This window comes from Piliocolobus tephrosceles, chromosome 3, assembly GCF_002776525.5.
Source record: "Piliocolobus tephrosceles isolate RC106 chromosome 3, ASM277652v3, whole genome shotgun sequence".
In the NCBI taxonomy this organism is placed as follows: Eukaryota; Metazoa; Chordata; class Mammalia; order Primates; family Cercopithecidae; genus Piliocolobus; species Piliocolobus tephrosceles.
In genome coordinates, this window is record NC_045436.1 from 4,453,683 (window position 1) to 4,475,010 (window position 21,328).

Sequence of the window (21,328 nt, forward strand, 5' to 3'; positions counted from 1 at the left end):
AAGTAGAAATGATACAAATGTATTTAAAACCATCATTTGAAAGTTTAATTCTTTAAATTTGTCTCTTAGTTTTGTGAATTTTGAATAATGTTTAAATTTTGTTTCAGTCATTTAAAATTTTTTAATGTAAATTCACGAAACTAATTAAGGGTAAAAGACATTTAAAGAATTAAACTTAAATAAGTGTGTGTAGCATTTCTACTTCTGAAGTTATTAAAGCTAAAGCTGCACTAAGCCTTTTGAGACATCCTCTATTCTTAAAAAGCTCATAAATAATTGGCTAATTTATTACATATAAACTTCAAAAAAGTGGGTTATAAGACACTGCTTTTGAATCTTGCCCCTCCAAATCTTCCCTCAAAGATCTTAATGTAATGAGTAAAACAACTGCTATATACATATGCAGAATGTGTAATAAAACAAAAAGCAATTGCTATTTGAAAATATTTATAAGAAGGTTAAAGCAAATTGTTTCTTTGTGCTTCAGCTCATTTTCTACATTTTTAAAATCCTGTGGTAAAAACCTGAATGAAATCATCTACAAGAGCTACAACTAAATATTGTTAAATTAGCAAAAGGCTTTCCTTATATAGATGACATCTATGAAGGCAAAAGGTGACAGTAAAAACAGTAAGATCCATATGCTTAAGACTATACAAGGCTATTCATTTGTGAAACAAATATACATATCGAAGACAGGTCTCAGAGATACCTTAACTATCCCTTTTTAAATAAACATATTAAATGATGTGGCTTTATTTTACAAATCACAACCATCCCGACAGTGGATTTAAACAAGATTTCTTTTTCGTCATGGGAAAATGCAGTTAATATGGAGGTGATAGTCACTAAACTGTTGAATGGCAGAAAAGTATTTGCGCTGGTTTCATGTTCTGGCTTGTCTGTATTGCTTGAACTTCATTTTGTCTTTGCATAAGGGAAGAAATTTCAACAGACTCAGGTTTGAGATATCTCAAATTGTCATGTATTTCTGTCTCAAATCTCTTAATACCATACATGTAACATTCCTTCAACCACTTGAAGATCCACATTCCCAACCAATATTCTCTTCTCCATACTTAATCCAGTTCCTAAAGACTCTTTTTTTTTTTTTGAGACGGAGTCTGTCTGTCACCCAGGCTGGAGTGCAGTGGCACGATCTTGGCTCACTGCAAGCTCCGCCTCCCGGGTTCACGCCATTCTCCTGCCTCAGCCTCCCGAGAATCTTTAGGGTCGGGCACGGTGGCTCACGCCTGTAATCCCAGCACTTTGGGAGGCCGAGGCGGGCAGATACCCTGAGGTCAGGGGATCGAGACCAGTCTGGCCAACGTGGTGAAGCCCCGCCTCTACTAAAAATACAAAAATTAGCTGGGCGTGTAGTCCCAGCTACTCGGGACTTCTCATCAGATTCATAGCTGATATCTCATGGAAAAATGACAATTTATCATAAATAAATATAGAGACAAAATAATAGTGATCTTTCTCATTTGCAATATAAACTTTTTTTTTTGAGACGGAATCTGGCTCTGTCACCCAGGCTGGAGTGCAGTGGCCGGATCTCAGCTCACTGCAAGCTCCGCCTCCCGGGTTGACACCATTCTCCTGCCTCAGCCTCCGGAGTAGCTGGGACTACAGGCGCCCGCCACCTCGCCCGGCTAGTTTTTTGTATTTTTAGTAGAGACGGGGTTTCACCATGTTAGCCAGGATGGTCTTGATCTGCTGACCTGGTGATCCGCCCGTCTCGGCCTCCCAAAGTGCTGGGATTACAGGCTTGAGCCACCGCGCCTGGCCTGCAATATAAACTTAACAGCTACAGTTTAAATGATAGCATAGAATTATGCCTAAAATGGACATTTCCAATAATTGTATTATGATAAGTTCTCTGTATTATGATAACTTCACCTTGCCTCTCTTCCTTGAATGTATTTTATCTGTTTTTTTCTATATAGTCTTTTGAAGGATAATTTTTATCAATAGCCAACTTCAGGTATTTTTTTAAGTGTCAAATATCATCATGGTTTGAAAAAAGGATAAAAAAGTTATAATAAAAAAACTTAAGGATAACATTTGGTTTACTAATTTTTAATCATTTATCTTTCAGAACTTGTTTCTTATCAAGAAGTTGGCAGGTATGATACGTATATTATACGTATATAAACTGGCACAGGTTACATACTGGGGCATTAGGGGAGTATCTTTCAGGGATTCAAACTGAATTTTTACCTTTTACTTGTTTGTTTTGTTTTCAATATTCTTGGGGATTAGAGAGGGGAAAGTCTGTTGTTATTGCACAATAGATGGTGAAACCCAGGAAAATTAAGTACTTGTCCATGGTCCTACCATCAGTAACACAAAGTCTGTGCTCTGGATCTCCCCTAACGCCCTTGTGGTCTAAAAGGCTTGACACAACCGAGCCCCTGAAGTAACTGCCTTCCTCCTCCCGCTCCCCCATCTCCACCCTGCCCGTACTCCAAGGGTCAGCTCCCATCTCTCCTCCCTAATGCCTCACTTCAAGCACTAATTTGGCTCTTTCTGCTCACTAAACATCATGTATTTCACAGATTTGTTTCTGGAGAAGGCAGCAAACTTTTACTTCCCTGCAGAAGTAGTTAAGTGCATAGTGTTTTCTCTAAAAAGGCATTCAATAAATATTTGAACTGCCTGTAGAGTTTCAACCTCTTTGAGATATAAGTATCTTAAATATCATAGAGTGCTGTGATTCATTTTTATATTTTATTGCTTCGAATGCTAAAACTATGGGAAATCTTTGGTAAAAATAAAGACAATAAAATCTTCACAATAACTTTACACAAAGCATTGCACAACAATGTTCTTCAATATACATGAAATAATATAAGAAAGTTCACAATCCTCAGTGAGGAAATTAACTGTACAATATTCATAGTTCATTTTAAAACAAAATATTTTCATAAATATTTAAAATACTTCCTAGGTTCTCACATATTAACATTTGTATTTCAATCAGGATGTTGATCTTTAAAGTATTTATATTAAATAAAAATCCATAGAAGTTTTTTTCTGTTGCCTACCACAGCATAAGTCCCATCCTCCCCGATTCTGCTTATTTCACATAAAACTAGAGGGAGGTAACTAAAATAAAAATCAGTATGGTTCTCAGTCAAGCCCTCTGTGGAAAAGAGGAAAATGTTTCATGTCTATTATTACACAGACATTTTTCTGGTGGTTTATTGTGCAGTCTCAAACTTGGCCAGCTTTAAGTTGATCTAAATGAGTTCTCAGCTCAGGACACAGTTCAGTTAGCAGCAGTTCCATCAGCACCTGAACCAAGAAAGAAGGAAAAAAGTAGAAAAATGTTTTTCTCCAAGGGTTTATTCAAAATAAATATCTGCGTCTAAGAGAAAAGTCTAATTTTAGGTCTGACATAATCTCAGTAAACAAGTAACTCTCAAACAGGATTTAATATTGGTAACTATAATCAGAGAGATGACTGGGGAACAGTTGGCTTTGCTGAAATAAGAAAACCAACCGGTTATGCAGCAATGTTATATCAAAAGTCAAGGGAGGATGGGCACGGTGGCTCCTGCCTGTAATCCCAGTACTTGGGGAGGCCGAGGCAGACAGATCACCTGAGGTCAGGAGTTAGCGACCATCCCGGCCAACATGGCGAAACCCTGTCTCTACTAAAAATACAAAAATTAGCCAGGCGTGGTGGTGCACGCCTGTAGTCCCAGCTACTCGGGAGGCTGAGGCAGGAGAATTGTTTGAACCCAGGAGGCAGAGGTTGCAGTGAGCCAAGATCACGCCACTGCACCCCAGCCTGGGGGACAAGAGTGAAACTCTGTTTCAAAAAAAAAAAAAAAAAAAAAAAGCCAAGGGAAATGACCGGTATGTGAGAATGCGAGCGTGCCGCCACTGGGGTACATGCTTTTTCTGACCAAATGAAGAAACAGACAAAAATGAAGCAGAGAAACCCCTGGGCTTTAATCTACTCACGTATAACAGATGCTTGTTGGCTCTTGTTTCTTGCAGTGCATTGAATATTTTTATTATACCATGGCGGGCATTTTGCTGTCCAACAAGGCTCTGAAGCGTATCTGAAAAATTAAGTTTATATTCTATGCTGCTGTTGATAAAGTGCTCCATGCATAGCTTTGCGGTGAAAGGAATATAACATTATACACATTCCGTCAATAAAGACATGGAGGCATGAGAACCATGAACAGTCAGTTCTCTCAAATGCTTCAGGAGAGAATTTTTCAACATAAGGCATTTATACAAATTACAGTTTTAATATTTTGCAACTACTAATTTTAATAATTAAAATGTTAATGTTTTGCCAAAAATTAAGCTCTCAAAACACTATACTTTTAGCAGGATTTCCAAAACACAAAGTTTATTATCTGTTCTGAAACCCTTTTCAAGTTAACATTCTCAGTATAACTTCTTAGCAAGTGACAAAAAATGGCTGAAAAGAGTATGATCCTTTTCTTTTTTCATTGTAAAAAATGGTTCCTGCAAGACATAAATGGAAATCGCTTCAGTGGGGTTCACATTCCCTCATGGTCTCTAACAGCCCAGGCCTCACCTGGAATGTTTTCAAGCAGCTTTTGCTGCGCTCTCTGTTTTGTTTCCTGACTTTGCTCTTCGCTTCTGATTGTGGTCGGTGGTGCCAACTTCCCATGTGGCCAAAAAGCATCCCGGAAAACATTGATGTAGTAAACCAACATTTGTTCACTGAAAATCCAGTTGACTGTGTCCCGGATTTGTCTTTTAAGAGAAGAAGATTTCTTGGATGAGGTTTTGAAAAATTGTGTACTCTACTCTCAAAAGGCACTTATCAATGCGAAGGTTAAGATACAGCCTGATCTAAGTGTTTGATGAAGAAACTAGGAATTGGATTTTTTTAAACTCTGGCTCTGAAAGTTATATATAGTTTTAATTATTATTATTTTTTGAGATGGAGTCTTGCTTTGTCACATAGGCTGGAGTGCAGTGGTGCGATCTCGGCTCACTGCAACCTCCGCCTCCCAGGTTCAAGTGATTCTCCTGCCTCAGCTTCCTGAGTAGCTGGGACTACAGGTACGTGCTACCACGCCCAGCTGATTTTTGCATTTTTAATAGAGATGGGGTTTTGCCATGTTGGCCAGGCTGGTCTCGAGCTCCTGACCTCAAGTGATCCACCCGTCTCAGCCTCCCAAAGTGCTAGGATTACAGGCGTGAGTCACCACGTCTGGCCAATTTTTTTTATTTTGGTAATACAGCATGACCATTATCCCTAGAGCTAGTTTTGTCATTGGCACTAACTTCTCCAAACGTTGGCTGTGTTCAGTCTATAAAGATAAGAACAGAGAGACTGATTTGTCTGCAGACTGCAACATTTCCATGAAGTGTTATAAGGTGAAAACATAAATCCATTTGAAGACTGTTAGAATGGTCTGGAAAACCCCCCCGAGGTCCTGAAGGCCTGCAGGAGGAGCTGGCTTTCCATAGCTGTCCTTTAGTGTTGCTGTGGCAGAGAATGCTGGGCAGGACACTGGATCCAGATAAAGCACTTCACATGCCCACGAGGCAAACAAAAAGACAGTCCCTTTCACAGATACACTGCTGTGTGGCCAATTTCAAAATTCCACGAGAATGAAAACTGGGTGGCAGGCATTTGACTTGCACAGCTATGCATTTGAGTTGGTTACCCAGGTCTTCCACACAACCCCATTTCATCAGTCATTAGTCAAATTCTTTTTTTTTTTTGAGACACTCTCGCTCTGTTGCCCAGGCCGGAGTGTAGTGGCACAATTTCAGCTCACTGCAACCTCTGCCTCCTGGGTTCAAGCGATTCTCCTGCCTCAGCTTCCCAAGTAGCTGGGACTACAGGCATGTGCCACCACACCCAGCTAATTTTTTATATTTTTAGTAAAGACGGGGTTTCACTGTGTTAGCTAGGATGGTCTTGATATCCTGACCTTGTGATCCGCCTGCCTCAGCCTCCCTAAGTGCCGGGATTACAGGCTTGAGCCACCGCGCCCGGCCAGTCATTAGTCAAATTCTAACCAGTTACAGGTCCTCTGCTATCAAGAGACAACTACACACAGTTCAAAGAGCCCAAGAGTGGTTGTGAGGTTGGGAGGAGAAAGTCTCTCCATTGAAAAGGGGAAAAGAATCATCTTAGACTATTTGTGCCGGAAAGACTTCACATTTCAAACTCAATTCATGAATAATAATATATAAAAAAGCCCTTTAAGAATCTGACTTCCAACCAGAATTTTAAATGGACAATGTAAGGTTTTCAGATAATATCTGAAATAGATGTTTCAAGCCTAGTACTTTGCACATAGTAGTCAGTCACTATTGAATGTACATCTAAACTCCACTATGAGTCAAACTACACTGTCATCTCCATCTATAGCTGCACATCTCCTAGACTCTTCTCTATATTTCTTAGAACTGTGCAATTCAAATCTAGACCATATAAAATAAGTTTATTAATTTAACGGAATTTATGGTTCAAGAGACTATCTGCTGACCTGCCTGCCTACCTTCCTAAAATCTCAGTTTACCACTTGAGATTAGGAAGTGACTCTTCATAAAGGTCATCATCTAAGTTATTTTCTACGATTTAGATTTGACTTTCTATCAGCTGAAGCCCGTCCGATGCTTTTGAAGCAATTCTAGCATGTGAAATTGCAGTTACTACAAGGCAAGAGACACACACTGTGCTGCTGCTTAATTTCATGATGCGTCATCATCTGCTGAAGGCAAAAATAGCAAAGAACCATGTGCTCCATCATCACTACTTGACAAAAAGCCCACTGAAATCAACAGCCTGCAAATCCTCTACACGTGCCTCTTCTCCATCCCTGTGAAAATAACGCCCGATGTATGCACCACTCACAACCCACGGCTGCTCATTTTATAATTAAGAGCCAATATCATAAATAGGAGCAAGGAAAGTATGCATGATTTGCTGAAACTGAAAAGGAAACTAAATTAGCAAGTCCTGAGTACTGAGAAACAGAAGGCCATTTGGGGAATTTCTTTTAATTATAGGTGCATGCACCCACCATGCCTGGCTAATTTTTGTATTTTTAGTAGAGATGGGGTTTTGCCATATTGGCCAGGTTGATCTCGAACTTCTGACATCAAGTGATCCACCTGCTTCAGCCTCCCAAAGTACTGGGATTACAGACGTGAGCCACCGTGCCTGGCATTTTTTGGGGGAATTTCTTTATCTAAGGCTTGTCAGTACAAAAGAGGTTTGTTTGCCTTAGACTAAAACAAAAAATGAAACAGGCCATTTTTTCTGATTAGAACAAAAGCCTATGATACTTAGGTCAACTAAAGAAGCCTCTAATAGACAACTACAACTTTTTTTTTTTTTGAAAAAAGGTCTTGGTCTTTCATCCAGGCTGGAATGCAGTGGCTCACGGCAGCCCTGACCTCCTTGACTCAAGCAGTCCTCCCGCCTGAGCCTCCTGAGGAGCTGGAATCACAGGCGTGCTTGTACTACCACTTCTGGCTAATTTTTTTATTTTCTGTAGAGACGGGGTCTTACCATGTTGTCCAGGCTGGTCTTGAACTTCTGGGCTGAAGCAATCTGCCAGCCTCGGCCTTCCAAAGTGCTGGGATTATAGGCACGAGCCACTGTGTCCAGCCAACTAAAACTATTTTTTGTTTTAACCTTAGGTAGAAGTAAACTTTTGTTTCTGACCACAAGGAAAATATATTCATTGGCAAATCAATAAAAAAAATAGCAGATGTTCTTTACAGTGTTTCCTATAAAAATCTATAAGCTTTATTTGGTAAAACTATCATATTAACCTCGTACCAATGTCTGACCACTAAATCTTTCACTTGGGAAAATCTGCTAATTTCACCTTAAAACTTACTTTGTTATACCAAAAAGTGATTTTTTTTTTTTTTTTTTTTTTTTTATTTCTAGAAGCTGACTCATATTCCTATTCTGGAGGAAATCATAATGCTTATCTTGTGAAGAATTCTGTGTATAGAGTTACCATATAAAAGATCTTGATAACAGTATTTCCACATTCCAGGTGTAGAGATGAAGCAGGCACCAGGCCAGGGGACCAGGTTAGGTCAGCTAACGGGTCTGGTGACTTCAGACAAGCGGTTGATCTCTTTGGTTCCACTTCTTCACCAACAATATGAGGAGTTAGACTAATCTCTAAGACCCCCTTTCAGGCCTAAACCGATCTAAATCTATTCAACTTCTATTGGCTACGTGACTTTGCAGTTATGAAAAATTCCAATGATTTCTTAGAAACTAATAATAATTGACTGTATTAATTGAGTTCTCAATAACAAACCCAGGGCTTTCATAAATGAATGATCAAAATGTGGACCACTTTTTATGAGCAACATTAGAACACTCAGTGAAAGACCGGTATAAGTATATAATGCCTTTATGTATATGGATAATATAATATAGTTTAGAATATACATATGGCTTATAACAGTGCTAGATGACAGGGCCACACATGCACCCCAGTGGATACTCAGATATTAACTCACAAGAAGAGTTAGCACTTCAGTGCTAGACAACTCTAAAAACCTTAATATATGGTCTGTATTTTCCTCTAAGTAAATGCCTGCCATGTGATGCTCATCCTACTTTCCTTCTGGCTTAGAGTCTAAACCTTAAACTGATTCTCATTATTTGACATACAAACATTCTACCCAAGATACTCAAACTAGTTGTCGTGATCAAAGGGGAGCTTTACAGAGCACAGCCTCCTGGCCCGCGCCAGTCAGAGTGTGGAAGTAGCTCAAGCTTTTCTTATCTGCCTTGCCACATGCATTCTGTGGGAGAAATTCTTTCAGAAACCGATTCTCCTATCCAATCTTAGAATCATATCAGAAATGAAAAGAGAGAGAAAATAAAAGACTTTCAGTTAAATCACTGGCTGCTAGATCATAAGGTAATTTGATTGTCAAGGCAAAAGAGTACGGCATGGATCCAAATATTAATTTCATACAACTCACTTGTTGATGGTTCTTCCAAAAGTGACCTGAACGAGGGCAATTAATGTTCTTCTCACCCATTTAAACACTAAAACAGAAACCAGAGGAAAACTTTTTATCACAGGGTATCACAATTTGGGACATTTTCATAGCTGTACAAAGCATAAATCTTACCACTTAAGATCATTTGAGTTCTGCCATCAAGTCAAGACTATAACATCTGCAGAATTTGGGTTTAGGTTAGCGAAATTCTGCTCAGGAAAACTCTCCTGACTAGGCTTTCATTTTCTACTGAGCAACTGATGAGATGAAACCAGAGTTTTCACAGTGTTTCAATGCCTCCCAACAGCTGAGCTCGCAAGTGGAAAGAGTACTTCATCTGTCCCTGGGCTACTGACAACATGTCTGTTTTCCACCAGCACACAGTGTAATTCTATTTTAGATTTCTGTCTGGCCTGCTGAACCCAATTTTGAACACACTGCTGAATGAGAAGCATCTGTAGTCAAGTATTTTGAAATATTAATGAACTGACGGGTCTAACTGTTCCCGTTTGAAGCAGTTTGCAGATCACTGTGTACTTTATATATACCACATATTTGGGAGAGGATAAGTGAACAGTGAAGAGCCAGGACCCTGAATGAGAAATGAATTTGTAGTCTCGGGTGCCACCCCCCAGCAGCAGGGCACAAGTCACCTTCTCCGAACCCCAATTTCCTCATCTGGAAAGGATGGTATTAACATGTGCCTTTCTTTGCTCTGAAGGTCTTTCCCCACGTGTGTGAAAAAGACTGTGAAGGGTTCTACGGATCTAAACTTTTATTATTGACATAGAGACACGTTTTTACAGGTATAGAAAATGAACATAAACCAAACAGAAGGCAAAGAAATGCTATGAGGATATTTTAGGTTCACAAATTGGAACTTAAACCCAAATTTTCATTTATATATTCACCTCCATCTACTGAAGTGTTTGGCTACTGACATACGAGGAAATAAGAAATTCAGACTCGGTCATAATGGGGCCAAGAGGTCAGGGCTCTTGTATCCACTAAGAAAAAGTAACAATGGCAAATTCCCAGACATCTCTGTACAAGGGCAACCACACAAATAAAAATCATAGAAAACATGGACTTGGCACTAGACTTCAATATACTCTAAAGCCATTTCTAATTTTTTTAATGGATCAAAATACCCAGTTATAGTATGAATCCCTCATGTAAAGTCAAGTCTTAGAGTCGGAACCATACCTCAAAAATGTCTTAAACTTTTTGATGGAATTTGCTGGAATGCTGCCAAGCATGTAGACATGTTCATTTTAGGTTGGCATTGAGGCTGGGATGAGCGTCTGTCAGTGATGGTAACTTCACTTTGCCTTTCTAGGGCAGGAAAGAGGTGGCTCATACCGAGAGGGTCTGAGGACAAGTGCAACTCTAGGAAGAGTGCCTCACGACCAAGGGGTTATTTTTAAAAAGAAAGGGGCAGGGGTATTACTGGTCGCTTTTTGTATACTAGAACAAAAACCAAAACTCATTTTGCTACAAATTTTCTATCACTGATAGCCCCTTACTCTATTATTTTTCCCTCACCTTCCCTAGTCCCCAGTACCCCCCGATACACACACAAACACGAGCCCCGTTACTCCAAAGGCTTTTTTGTTTAAAGCCACAGAGGCAGCTGCACGAGCACTAGGATTCTGCTGATGACGAATAGATCACATCTCATTATAAATGAGGTTCTATTTATTCTCTCTGAAATGCCACTAGCAAAACCAAACGTGCTCCGAGCAGGCAGAGATGGAGGAAGTACGTGCTGCAGGCATGGTGAGGAGCCCCTCCGGCTAATACTGGCTCTGACACGCCTACCGTGTCTCTTAGGCTCTGTACCAACAGCAAAGACAAAAACAATGATGAAGGCTAGGACAGGGTCCTCATTCTTATCAACTCTATAGGAAACTGGGAAGACGCATGATTTAATGGGCCACATTTCACCAAAGAAGAGTCAGCCTTTGGGTGGATTATTATTGGTCTATATTGAATCAAGTTAAACATCACTGTGTATGTCTTAAAGCGTCCCAAATGTTGAAAGGCTATTAGGTTTTTTATGTGAAAGGAGTTTTCATATGTGGATGATATGCCACCATATAGATACTTCTTCAATAAGTTATCTTCCATTTCTAAAATTTATCTTAGTTCCAACTTTTCATTATTGTAATTATGCTAAAATCCTTATGTGTAAATCTCTGCCTGTGCTTTAGAATTTCATTTTGTCTATCACTTAATGTGAATTACATTTTTGGACCCCTTAATCTGAAAATTCACTGATGGCAGAATCTGCATCTGTTATGTTTTTGTTTCCCTACAGATCTGTATCTAAAACATATGGTCTCAAAGTGTTTGATGACCGACATTATATATTCTCTTGGCATTAGCTCAGAAGCTCTCCAAGTGTTTGATGATTGACATTATACATTCTCTTAGCTTTGGCTCAGAAGGAGAAAAAGGTCAATGAGCAAAGATAGCAAAGATAATTCATTCTGGCACTTAACATTTTTCTTGCCTCATCACTCATCAGAGCATCCATCCAGGCATGTTACTGATCAACTACCATGGATCAGGCATTGTAGGAGATACTGAGGATTAAGACACAGAAGACAAATTCAAGTTGCACTTGAAATTTTTTCATCTGTTAACAATTCTTTAAGTGACATGTTAAGGGATTTATAAATGAGAAGGGATCCACGGCCCCATTTCCTATGTAAGACCAACTGGTAGCCTGCTCCTTTGCCTCAAGGGAAAAGGTGCTGATGTGAACGACAGAGCCCAGGACATTGCCGCTGCGCTGTCTGGCTGGCTGGTGCCATTACTGAGTCTTCCTAACCCTTGCTCTTATCATTTGCTTCCCCTTCGAGGTGGTCAGGTGTGCCCGTGGGCACCCGCCATATCTCTAGCTGGTACTGAGGCTCCAGGTATGACGAAGTCTGCTGGTGTCAAGATTTAGTGTGTTGGGAGCTGTGAATGCGTGGACGGAGAGTAGTATTAAGTCCTATTCAACACTCAACACTAAGCCATGGAGTCCAGTTTACTTTTCACCAAGGTGATGCTTTCGGGGAGAGGCACTTGTACAGCTCTTAAAGAAACAGAACTTTGATCCCCATTTTACAATGGTTTCTTCTATGTACATCTCTCCTTGAGGAATCACTAGGGCAGGATTTCTCAACTCCAGCATTGCTGTCATTTGCAGCAGGATAACTCTGCCACGGGTCTGTCCTGAGCACTGCAGAATGTTTAGCAGCATCCCACACTCTACCCACGAGATGCCAGTAGCACCCCTCACTCCAAGGTATGACAATCAAAAACATTTTCAGACATCACCATATGTCCCTCCCTCCCTTCATGAAGAACTACTGCTCAAGAGGAAAAAAGGTAGCTGAAAAACAGGGTAGAGGCATTCCCACGTCCTTGCCATGAAATTATCCTAACACCAAAACTCACTCTTAACAACAGGATTCTTAATGTGCTATGCAGAATAGTTTTCTGTATAACTTTTAGTGATAAGGCAATGAAGCTATGCCAAGTCACATAAAAAGAAACGTGAAGGATTCCAACCTTCTGTAGTCAGGGGAACATGGTGCAGAGTTCCTACACAGGACGCTATGCTACATTAGGACAGAGATGGTATCTGTCTTGGGTTGTATATGTCTAGTTGGCTCTTTTTTTTTTTTGAGACAGAGTCTTGCTGTCACCCAGGCTGGAGTGCAGTGGTGCGATCTTGGCTCACTGCAACCTCCGCCTCCTAGGTTCAAGCGATTCTCCTGCCTCAGCTTCCCAAGTAGCTGGGATTACAGGCATGCACCACCACGCCCGGCTCATTTTTGTATTTTTAGTAGAAATGGGGTTTCACCATGTTGGCCAGGATGGTCTCGATCTCTTGACCTCATGATCCACCCACCTTGGCCTCCCAAAGCACTGGGATTACAGGCGTGAGCCACTGTGCCCGGCCTGGGTTGGCTCTTAAAAGGCTATGTTGAATGAATGGACGCATGAATATAAATACATGTCTGATGCATTTCAGCAATAAAGGGATACTAAATACATGTGCATGTATGATTATGTATACCACTTAACTAGCAAATATCACTAAATAATGACAAAGAAGCTTACTTCCTCGAAGTTCAAAAATCTCCCCAATCAACATGAAACATGGTTCAGCCAAGGCGTCTTTCCTCCCATCCACATCATCGCCATAATCTGACAGGTCACTGTCCTCCTCTGTCTCCTCCTGGGAATACAGCAAAGTCATAGGAAGCAGATAACTTATCCAAGAGAACTGGCAGAGTTGTTCTCCTTTTTCACGTGTAAATCCCAAACTATCTACTCATATTTTAGCCTTAATTTTTCAGTTTTCATGCAGAAACTATCCATTCTCAACACAGAGGACAGAATCAGAAAAGCTTGATTCTAGAGCCTTATTCAAGGCTTAAAATAAGCTAATTTAAAAAAATCTGTCACTGTATTAATAATCGTTAATTAATAATGAATTAACAGACAATAAACTAGTTTTCTAACCACTTTGAATTTCAAAACTAAGGCTTTTAATTTATTTTATTTTATTTTTTTTAGTTTTCTCTCCCTTAAAACAGCAGGAAGTAAATATTTCTAAATTCACTTTTTTTTTTTTTTACAAACATGCATTTTAAAGTAGTTTGGTTATTTTTAAAGCTGTGACTTAAGCTTTTATTCTGTCCTTCAGCTAGTCCCATGTCTTGATCTGCACATCAGCAGGTTTCAGTTAAAAACTCCAGGCACCAGGCTAGTGCAAATGAGTGTGAGATGCTTTCTGGGAAGACTGACAGACACACAGGCAGCGTGACAGATACACAGGGCAGGACACAGTGCTGTCCCAGAGGGGCAAAGATTAGGTGCTGGAAGCAGCTGAGGATGTGTACCGCAATGTCTGCGTAGAGGTAGCAGCTGAAGCGTGGGCCCAGGCAGGTCTTTGGGAGGTACTTACATCAGGCGAGCAGAGGAAGGGACGGGGAAGTCATAGAGGCTGGAGGAATTCCCTAAAACCTCACAGCATCACAGAAGTCTAGCAACAGCAAACGCCTCAAAGAGGCTGAGAAAGGTAAAGACTGAGAGGAAGCCACTGGCAGCTTCAGAGTCACTTCACAGAGTGACTGAGCCATATGTCAACTCCAGGGGTTCAGGAATAAAAGGGAGGTGAGACAGGTGAGCCAGCCAAGTACAGACGGACACATGAAGGAAGTGGGGGGAGATGCTTGGGGGGCCATGGGTAGATGTGTGGACCGGAGCAGGTATGGGTGTGCTCTGTGGGACGTGCTGACTTCTGCCCCAGCTGAGAATGCAGAAGAGCAGTGTGCTCCTTTTCACCATCAGTTCCTCTGTCCAAACTCGAAGCCACCTCTGATGAAGAGGCAGTGACATCTGGCAGTGGAATGAGGGGAAGCCACATTTCAGAGGTGGTCCTGTGCAATTCACAAGAAGGCCAGGCAAGGTACCTCTGTGGTGTGCACAGCAGTGCACAGCCTACTCTGGAGAGAAGTCTGGGGTTCAGAAGATGAGATCGAAAGCTCTGCAGGCTCTATACATTCCCTTATCCACATACTACTGCCAGATCATCCTGCTTCAGTATATCCCATGCTTTTTCATGCCTGAGAATACAGCCTAAACTCTCAGCCTGGCGTGAACCTCAACCCTCCCCGCTTCTGTGCTGTACCTAATCTTCCATTAGAGCACGGCACAAAGCCTCCAGTCCGGGCCAACCTCCAGCCTATTCCATAAACACAACCTCCTCTACTGAACCTCCAGCATGAACCCCCGCCCCCGCCCACGACGGCCCACACTCGGCCTCCCCAGACCTGGGGACTGGCGCCCCGTGTGTAGTGGGGTTCCTGCAGAACTTCCTACTCTCCTTTCACTTACCAACTCTGAAGTGGTAAAACCACTCTGTCCTCCCCTGCAAGTCACTTGGAAGAATGAAGATACAGAAATACAAGCAGGTGCCTCAAAGTGTGACAGTGATGATGGCTGAAAATGGAGGGATTTGCTTCCCCCCATGAGGAGCACGAGCTTAGTATCTGCTGAAATACGCTACAAAAGTGGTTCACCCTTTAGATGGCTCACCTCCTGGTGGGAGAAGAAGTCGCGCGGAAGTCTTTCCAAAAATGAGGATAATGAAAAAGAATTTTTTTTCCCCTGCACATCAATAACCTTGAGGTAGTCAGGAGAAGGGCTCAAGAAGGCATAAAGTGCTTCACTCTGACACAGTCTTTCATCTGAAAGCAGATTCTGTGGAAGAAAGAGGATTAATGCTCTAGTGTGGGAAACTGTGTGCGGCTGGGAGCTACGAGCAAAGGCAAGCAAGGCAGAGCTGTCACAAATTTACTTTCCTCAGACTTCTGAACCTAAAACCACTTCCCTTTCCCCCTGAAACAAACTGTATAAGATCAATTCTTAATGATCTTAATGGAAAACAATCCTCTCCAGGTTAACTGGTAGTGCCCAAATCACTCCGCTCATGGGAGACACCTACGCAGAAGGCAGAACTCACTCCACTCTGCACCGCTTGGTACAACGGAAGATTCTTACTTTACAGCTCACAGATCCCAGGTGCTACCACTTTTGAAATACAACTTTCACTCATCTGTGTTTGACCAACTTAAATTTTTGCAAATTACACATGGATATCTCTAAATTGCCCTTTTATGGTTATATTCAGACTTTGTACATCAGCTGAAAAAAAGAACTTTGAGTCATCACATGGTGGCACTACCTGCCAAGCAATAGTTTCATTTCCCTGTGCTGCCACTTTCCAGGCAGTGTGTGTTTACATAATTATGTAACAGTTTCTTTGCTTTTCTTTTTTTTTTGAGACAGAGTCTCACTCGGTCATCCGGGATGGAATGCAGTGGCGCGATCTCGGCTCACGGCAACTTCCGCCTGCCAGGTTCCAGCAATTCTCCTGCCTCAGCCTCCCAAGTAGCTGGGACCACAGGCGCGTGCCATCATGACTGGCTAATTTTTGCATTTTTTAGTAGAGATAGGGTTTCACCATATTGGCCAGGCTGGTCTTGAGCTCCTGACCTCGTGATCTGCCTGCCTTAGCCTCCCAAAGTGCAGGGATTACAGGTGTGAGCCACCGCGCCTGGCCATATATAACAGTTTCTACTGGCCCTCAAACTGGAAAGTTCCGAAAGTTCTGTATGTACTTACCTGGCCTTAGAAGAGAGTAATGAAGAACATAAATTGAGCTTGTCTATGTACAAGCAAGTGCTACGGTTAGCAGAATTAACAATGTGACCACAGAATATTTAAACATCTAGTATTATAAGATGTAGGGCTTAGGAATAAGTAAACCTACAGGAACTGTCAGCCACGTAGGGAGATGGAACACTCAGGAGCCAGCTATGTCTCTGATGACACAGTGTTGGGGGAGGTGGAGGTTCAGTTCCAGAGGCGTTGGTCCATGGTGGCAACATCCTATTTGCTGAGATGGCAAATGACCTGACAAATGCTATGACCTTCCCTAGAAAAATCACCTCTGAGAAGGCCCAATACTGCCACACTGGGGACAAGGGGTCCACGGAGCACCATCAGCATTCATATACCCTGCAGAAGACTGGCCTGGAGGTGGGCAGGCCCTGCCATCGCCATTGAGAAGGAGATTAAGGGGGATAGGCAGTGCCCCTACTGCCCTCCCTGTCCTGGAATGCTGCAGTCTTTGTTTTTCAGAATTAAACGGTCAGTTCAACTTGTATGTGAGGATGGATCAGAAGGAGTGAGATATTCTCCCCCTACCTTGATGTCCTTTGCTCATCTACTCTCTAACATTTCACAAAATAGCAGGATATGATACTAATGGTAAGTCTCAAATTTAATACAATCAGCATATTAATAGGGAAATCACTAGAGATGTAAATCTTTGACCTTAAATTATATTCAATTATGAAGGAAAACAACTCAAACAATTCAACAGCAAAACACGCACACACACACACAATAATCCCATTAAAAAGTGGGCAAAGGACTTGAATAGACACAAATGAAAACATAAAAATAGAAAACAGGTACATGAAAAAATGATCAACATCACGAATCAGGGAAATATAAATCAAAGCCAGGAGACACCATCTCACGCCAGACAAAAGAAGTGTTGGCAAGGATGTGAAAGAAAAGGGAACAAAGTACACTGTTGGCAGGACTGTAAATTAGTATAGTCATTATGAAAAACAGTACGGAGGCTCCTCAAAAAATTAAAAATAGAGCTACCATATGATCCAACAATGTCACTACTGGATATGTGTCCAAAGGAAATGAAATCAGTATGTCAAAGAGATATCTGCATTCCCACGTTTAAAGCAGCACTATTCACAATAAAGAGGCAAGACATGGAATCAACTTAGGTGTCTGACAGATGATTGGATAGAGAAAACGTGGTGTGCATACATCAAGCTTGTCCCACCCACAGCCTGTGGGCTACATGTGGCCCCATGCAAATTTGTAAACTTTCTTAAAACATTATGAGATTTTTTTGTGATTTCTTTTAAAGCTCATTAGCTATCGTTAGTGTATTTTATGTGTGGCCCAAGACAGTCCTTCTTCTTGCAGTGTGGCCCACAGAATTCAAAAGATTGAACAAGATGGAATATTATTCAGCCATAAAGAAGAATGAAATCCTGTCAATTGCAACAACATGAATGATCCTGGAGGACATAAGTTGAGTGAAACAAACCAGAAAGACAAATACTGCATGGTCTCACTCATCTGTATAATCTGAAAAAAATTTGATATATTAGAAGTAGAGAGAGGTGGTTACCAGAGACTGGGGAGGTAAGGATGAGAGAGATTGATCAATGGCTAGAAAGTTACAATTTAACAGGAGGAGTAAGTTCTGGTGTTCTATTGCTCAGCTGGGTGACTATGGCTAACAGTAAGGTATTATATATCAAAAAGGAGCTAGAAGAAAGGTTTTTTAATGTTCTCGCCACAAAGAAATGATAAATGTGGCTGGGCACGGGGGCTCACACCTGTAATCCCAGCACTCTGGGAGGCCGAGGCAGATTGGTCACCTGAGGTCAGGAGTTCGAGACCTGCCTGTCCAACATGATGAAACTCCATCTCTACTAAAGATACAAAAATTAGCCAGGCATGGTGGCATAATCCCAGCTACTTGGGGGGCTGAGGGAGAATTGCTTGAACCCAGGTGGTGGAGATCGTGCCACTGCACTCCAGCCTGGAGACAAGACAACAAGAGTCTGTCTCAAAAAAATAAAGAAATGATAAATGCATGAGGTGATGGATATGCTAACTGCTGTGATTTGATCATAACATATATACATGTATCAAAACATCAAACTGTACCTCATAAATACGTACAAGTGCAATGTCAATTTAAAGAATTCTTTAAAGGACACAAATATGCAGAGTATTTTTTTTCAGTCTCAGAATTTCTAGCTTCTACTGCATAGGCAAAACTTGTTTTATGAGGCAAAGTTCCATGCCTCTGAGAACTTCAGGGCTTTAAGAGCCAAGATGTGATTAACAATTATACTCTGAATATAGATGGTGCAGCAAAGGAAAAAACAGTGGTTGTTATTGAGGACAGCACACCTTTGGCCTTATTATTTAAAAACAGACTGATAGAAAATAATAAAGTGTTTAAAGGAAATTAAGAAAATATCTTCAGGGCCTTGGAGTAGGCCAAGATTTCTTAATAGGCACAAAAGACATTAACCATAAAATAATTTAAAAAAAATGATAAAGTGGGCTAAATTGAGAACATCTGTACATTAAAAGAAATCATTAAGGAAAAGACAATCCATAGAAAGGTGGACAATATTTGTAGCACAGAAGCTCGGACAAGGAACTCATCACATCCAGAACATGGACAGACCCATACAGCATTATGGAAAGGGTGAGCAGCAGCACAATAGAAAAGTAGGCACAACAAACGGCCAGGCGCAGTGGCTCACGCCCGGAGTCCCAGCACTTTGGGAGGTCCAGGTGGGCAGATCACCTGAGGTTGGGAGTTTGAGACAAACCCGACCAACATGGTGAAGCCCCATATCTACTAAAAACACAAAAATTAGCCAGGCACGGTGGCAGGCACCTGTAATCTCAGCTACTTGGGAGGCTGAGGCAGGAGAATCACTCGAACCTGGGAGGCAGAGGTTGCAGTGAGCCAAGATCGCGCCATTGCACTCCAGCCTGGGCAACAAGAGTGAAACTCCATCTCAAAAAAAAAAGAAAGAAAAAACAAAAATCCCAAACACAATGGGATACCACTACACGCAAAATGGCTAAGAAGAAAAAAGCAAAAAATAAGTGTTGGTGAGGATGTGGAGCAATCAGAACCCTTACACACTGCTGGGGAGGTTATAAAAACTGCTATGACCATGAAGAAAAATGGAAAAATCCTAATCTCTGGGCATCAGCCGACATATATTTGCCAAAAGACAAGTATTAGATGTTTATATAAGCACTCTTGGTAAAAGCCTCAGAGTGGAAAGGAGCCACAGGCTCGTCAACAATGGAATGAATTTGGAATGCAGTGTATTCACACAATGAAAACCTCTCACAGCAACAAAAATGAATCATCTACAACGAAGATGACACGATGGACGAGTCCTGTGGACATAATGAGTGAAAGAAGTCAGAAACGAAGGAATCCACACTATACGGTTCCATTTATATAAAGTTCAAAGACAACTGTAACTAATCTATGGTGCTGGAAGCTGGGACAGCAGTTCCCTTTGGCGGGGCGCAGTGATGGGAGGGAACTGAGGGCTGCTGGTGAAAATCAGTTTGTTGGACTGGCTGCTACTTACATGGGTGTGTTCAGTTTGTGAAATGGAGACAGTTACACACTTACGTGTATTTTTATATGTACATTTTATTTTAATTTAAAAAAAACACCCGGGCGGCGCAGTGGCTCATGCCTGTAATCCCAGCACTTTGGGGGGCCGAGGCGGGTGGATCACGAGGTCAGGAGATCAAGACCATCCTGGCTAAAACAGTGAAACTGTCTCTACTAAAAACACAAAAAATTAGCCGGGCGTGGTGATGGGCGCCTGTAGTCCCAGCTACTCGGGAGGCTGAGGCAGGAGAATGGTGTGAACCCAGGAGGCGGAGCTTGCAGTGAGCTGAGATCGGGCCATTGCACTCCAGCCTGGGCGACAGAGCAAGACTCTGGCTCAAAAACAAACAAACAAACAAAAACCAAAAACAAACAAACAAACAAAAACACCCAAGTTTTTTTTAGCATCTAGCATGGCTTGTGAGAACAAAAACCAAACTACCAAGCTCTTAGAATGATGACAGTTTAACCTCAAATAACTTTTTCTCTCATATCCCACATTTTTCACTTCCTTACCTGTAAAAACTTATTTAATTGATTCTTTGACTTCTCCATAAACTTCTGATCTATAGATTTGAAAGGCAGCTTGCTAAGAGAAGGCAACTGGACTTTTTTTAAAGAAGGGACGCACTGTGGGGGGAAAAATGAAATGTTAGTATTTTGAAATTACATTTTAATCTTAAAAAAAGATTGAGAATAATAATTAGAACAAAACAAATCTCCTCCTCCTGTACTTGTTCCTCTCAGGTGAAAACCTACCCATTTTAATCAGGCTTGAAGAATCGGGAGGAACGGAAACTGATGGAAAAAGCTAAAGCACATCCTCAAACCTGCAGATCCCTGGGAGCTGGGAAGTCACACGGCCAGGCTGGTACGAGGGACCTGCACACCACGCAGAGCGGCACATGATGTGACAAATGGAAACCTGGCTCACAGAAAGTTTTTCAACTAGGAGGTGTTGTGTTTATAACATCTCCGTAAAATGCTAAAGTTAAAAAAAGGAAACAATGGGAACAAAGAAAACTTGGGTTGTAGCTCTTTTCTGTTTTTTTTGTATTTCTTTTCTGGTTTTTTTTTTGAGACAGGGTCTCACTCTGTCACCCAGGCTGAGTGTAGTGGCATAATCATGGCTCATGGCAGCCTTGATCTCCCGGGCTCAAGCCATTCTCCCACCTTGGCCTCCCAAGTAGCTGGGACTACAGGCACACACCACCATGCCTGGCTTAATTTTTAAATTTTTGGTAGAGGCAAGGTCTATGTTGTCCAGGCCAGTCTCAAACTCCTGGATACAAGCGATCCTCCTGCCTCAGCCTCCCAAAGTGCTGGGATTACAGGTGTGAGCCACCACTCCCGGCCTTATTACTGCCTCTCAGTGGCAAACTGTAGATTGTAAGTATATTAACAAAATATATTCACAGTACGAACAGAGCACCCTTCGTGGATTAAGTCCTCCCTTCTACCAGACACTGTGCTAGAAGCATGGCATGTGTTATT

At 41.5% G+C, this 21,328-nt stretch overlaps 1 protein-coding gene across 3 annotated transcripts in view; it reads right to left on the reverse strand.

Annotated features, from left to right (window-relative positions):
* Window positions 1-2,714: 2,714 nt before the first annotated feature.
* The window catches only part of SNX25 (sorting nexin 25), a 144,686-nt gene continuing 126,072 nt past the window's right edge, over window positions 2,715-21,328 (reverse strand). For all 3 annotated transcript variants that reach the window (XM_023220987.2, XM_023220988.2, XM_023220990.2), the window contains exons 13-19: window positions 20,351-20,464; window positions 15,103-15,267; window positions 13,120-13,237; window positions 8,980-9,046; window positions 4,568-4,749; window positions 3,976-4,076; window positions 2,715-3,300 (exon numbers count right to left, since the gene is read on the reverse strand). In XM_023220987.2, coding sequence (XP_023076755.2) covers window positions 3,220-3,300; window positions 3,976-4,076; window positions 4,568-4,749; window positions 8,980-9,046; window positions 13,120-13,237; window positions 15,103-15,267; window positions 20,351-20,464 — 828 coding nt within the window. In that variant the 3' untranslated portion in view covers window positions 2,715-3,219. The remainder of the gene's footprint in view (window positions 3,301-3,975; window positions 4,077-4,567; window positions 4,750-8,979; window positions 9,047-13,119; window positions 13,238-15,102; window positions 15,268-20,350; window positions 20,465-21,328) is intronic.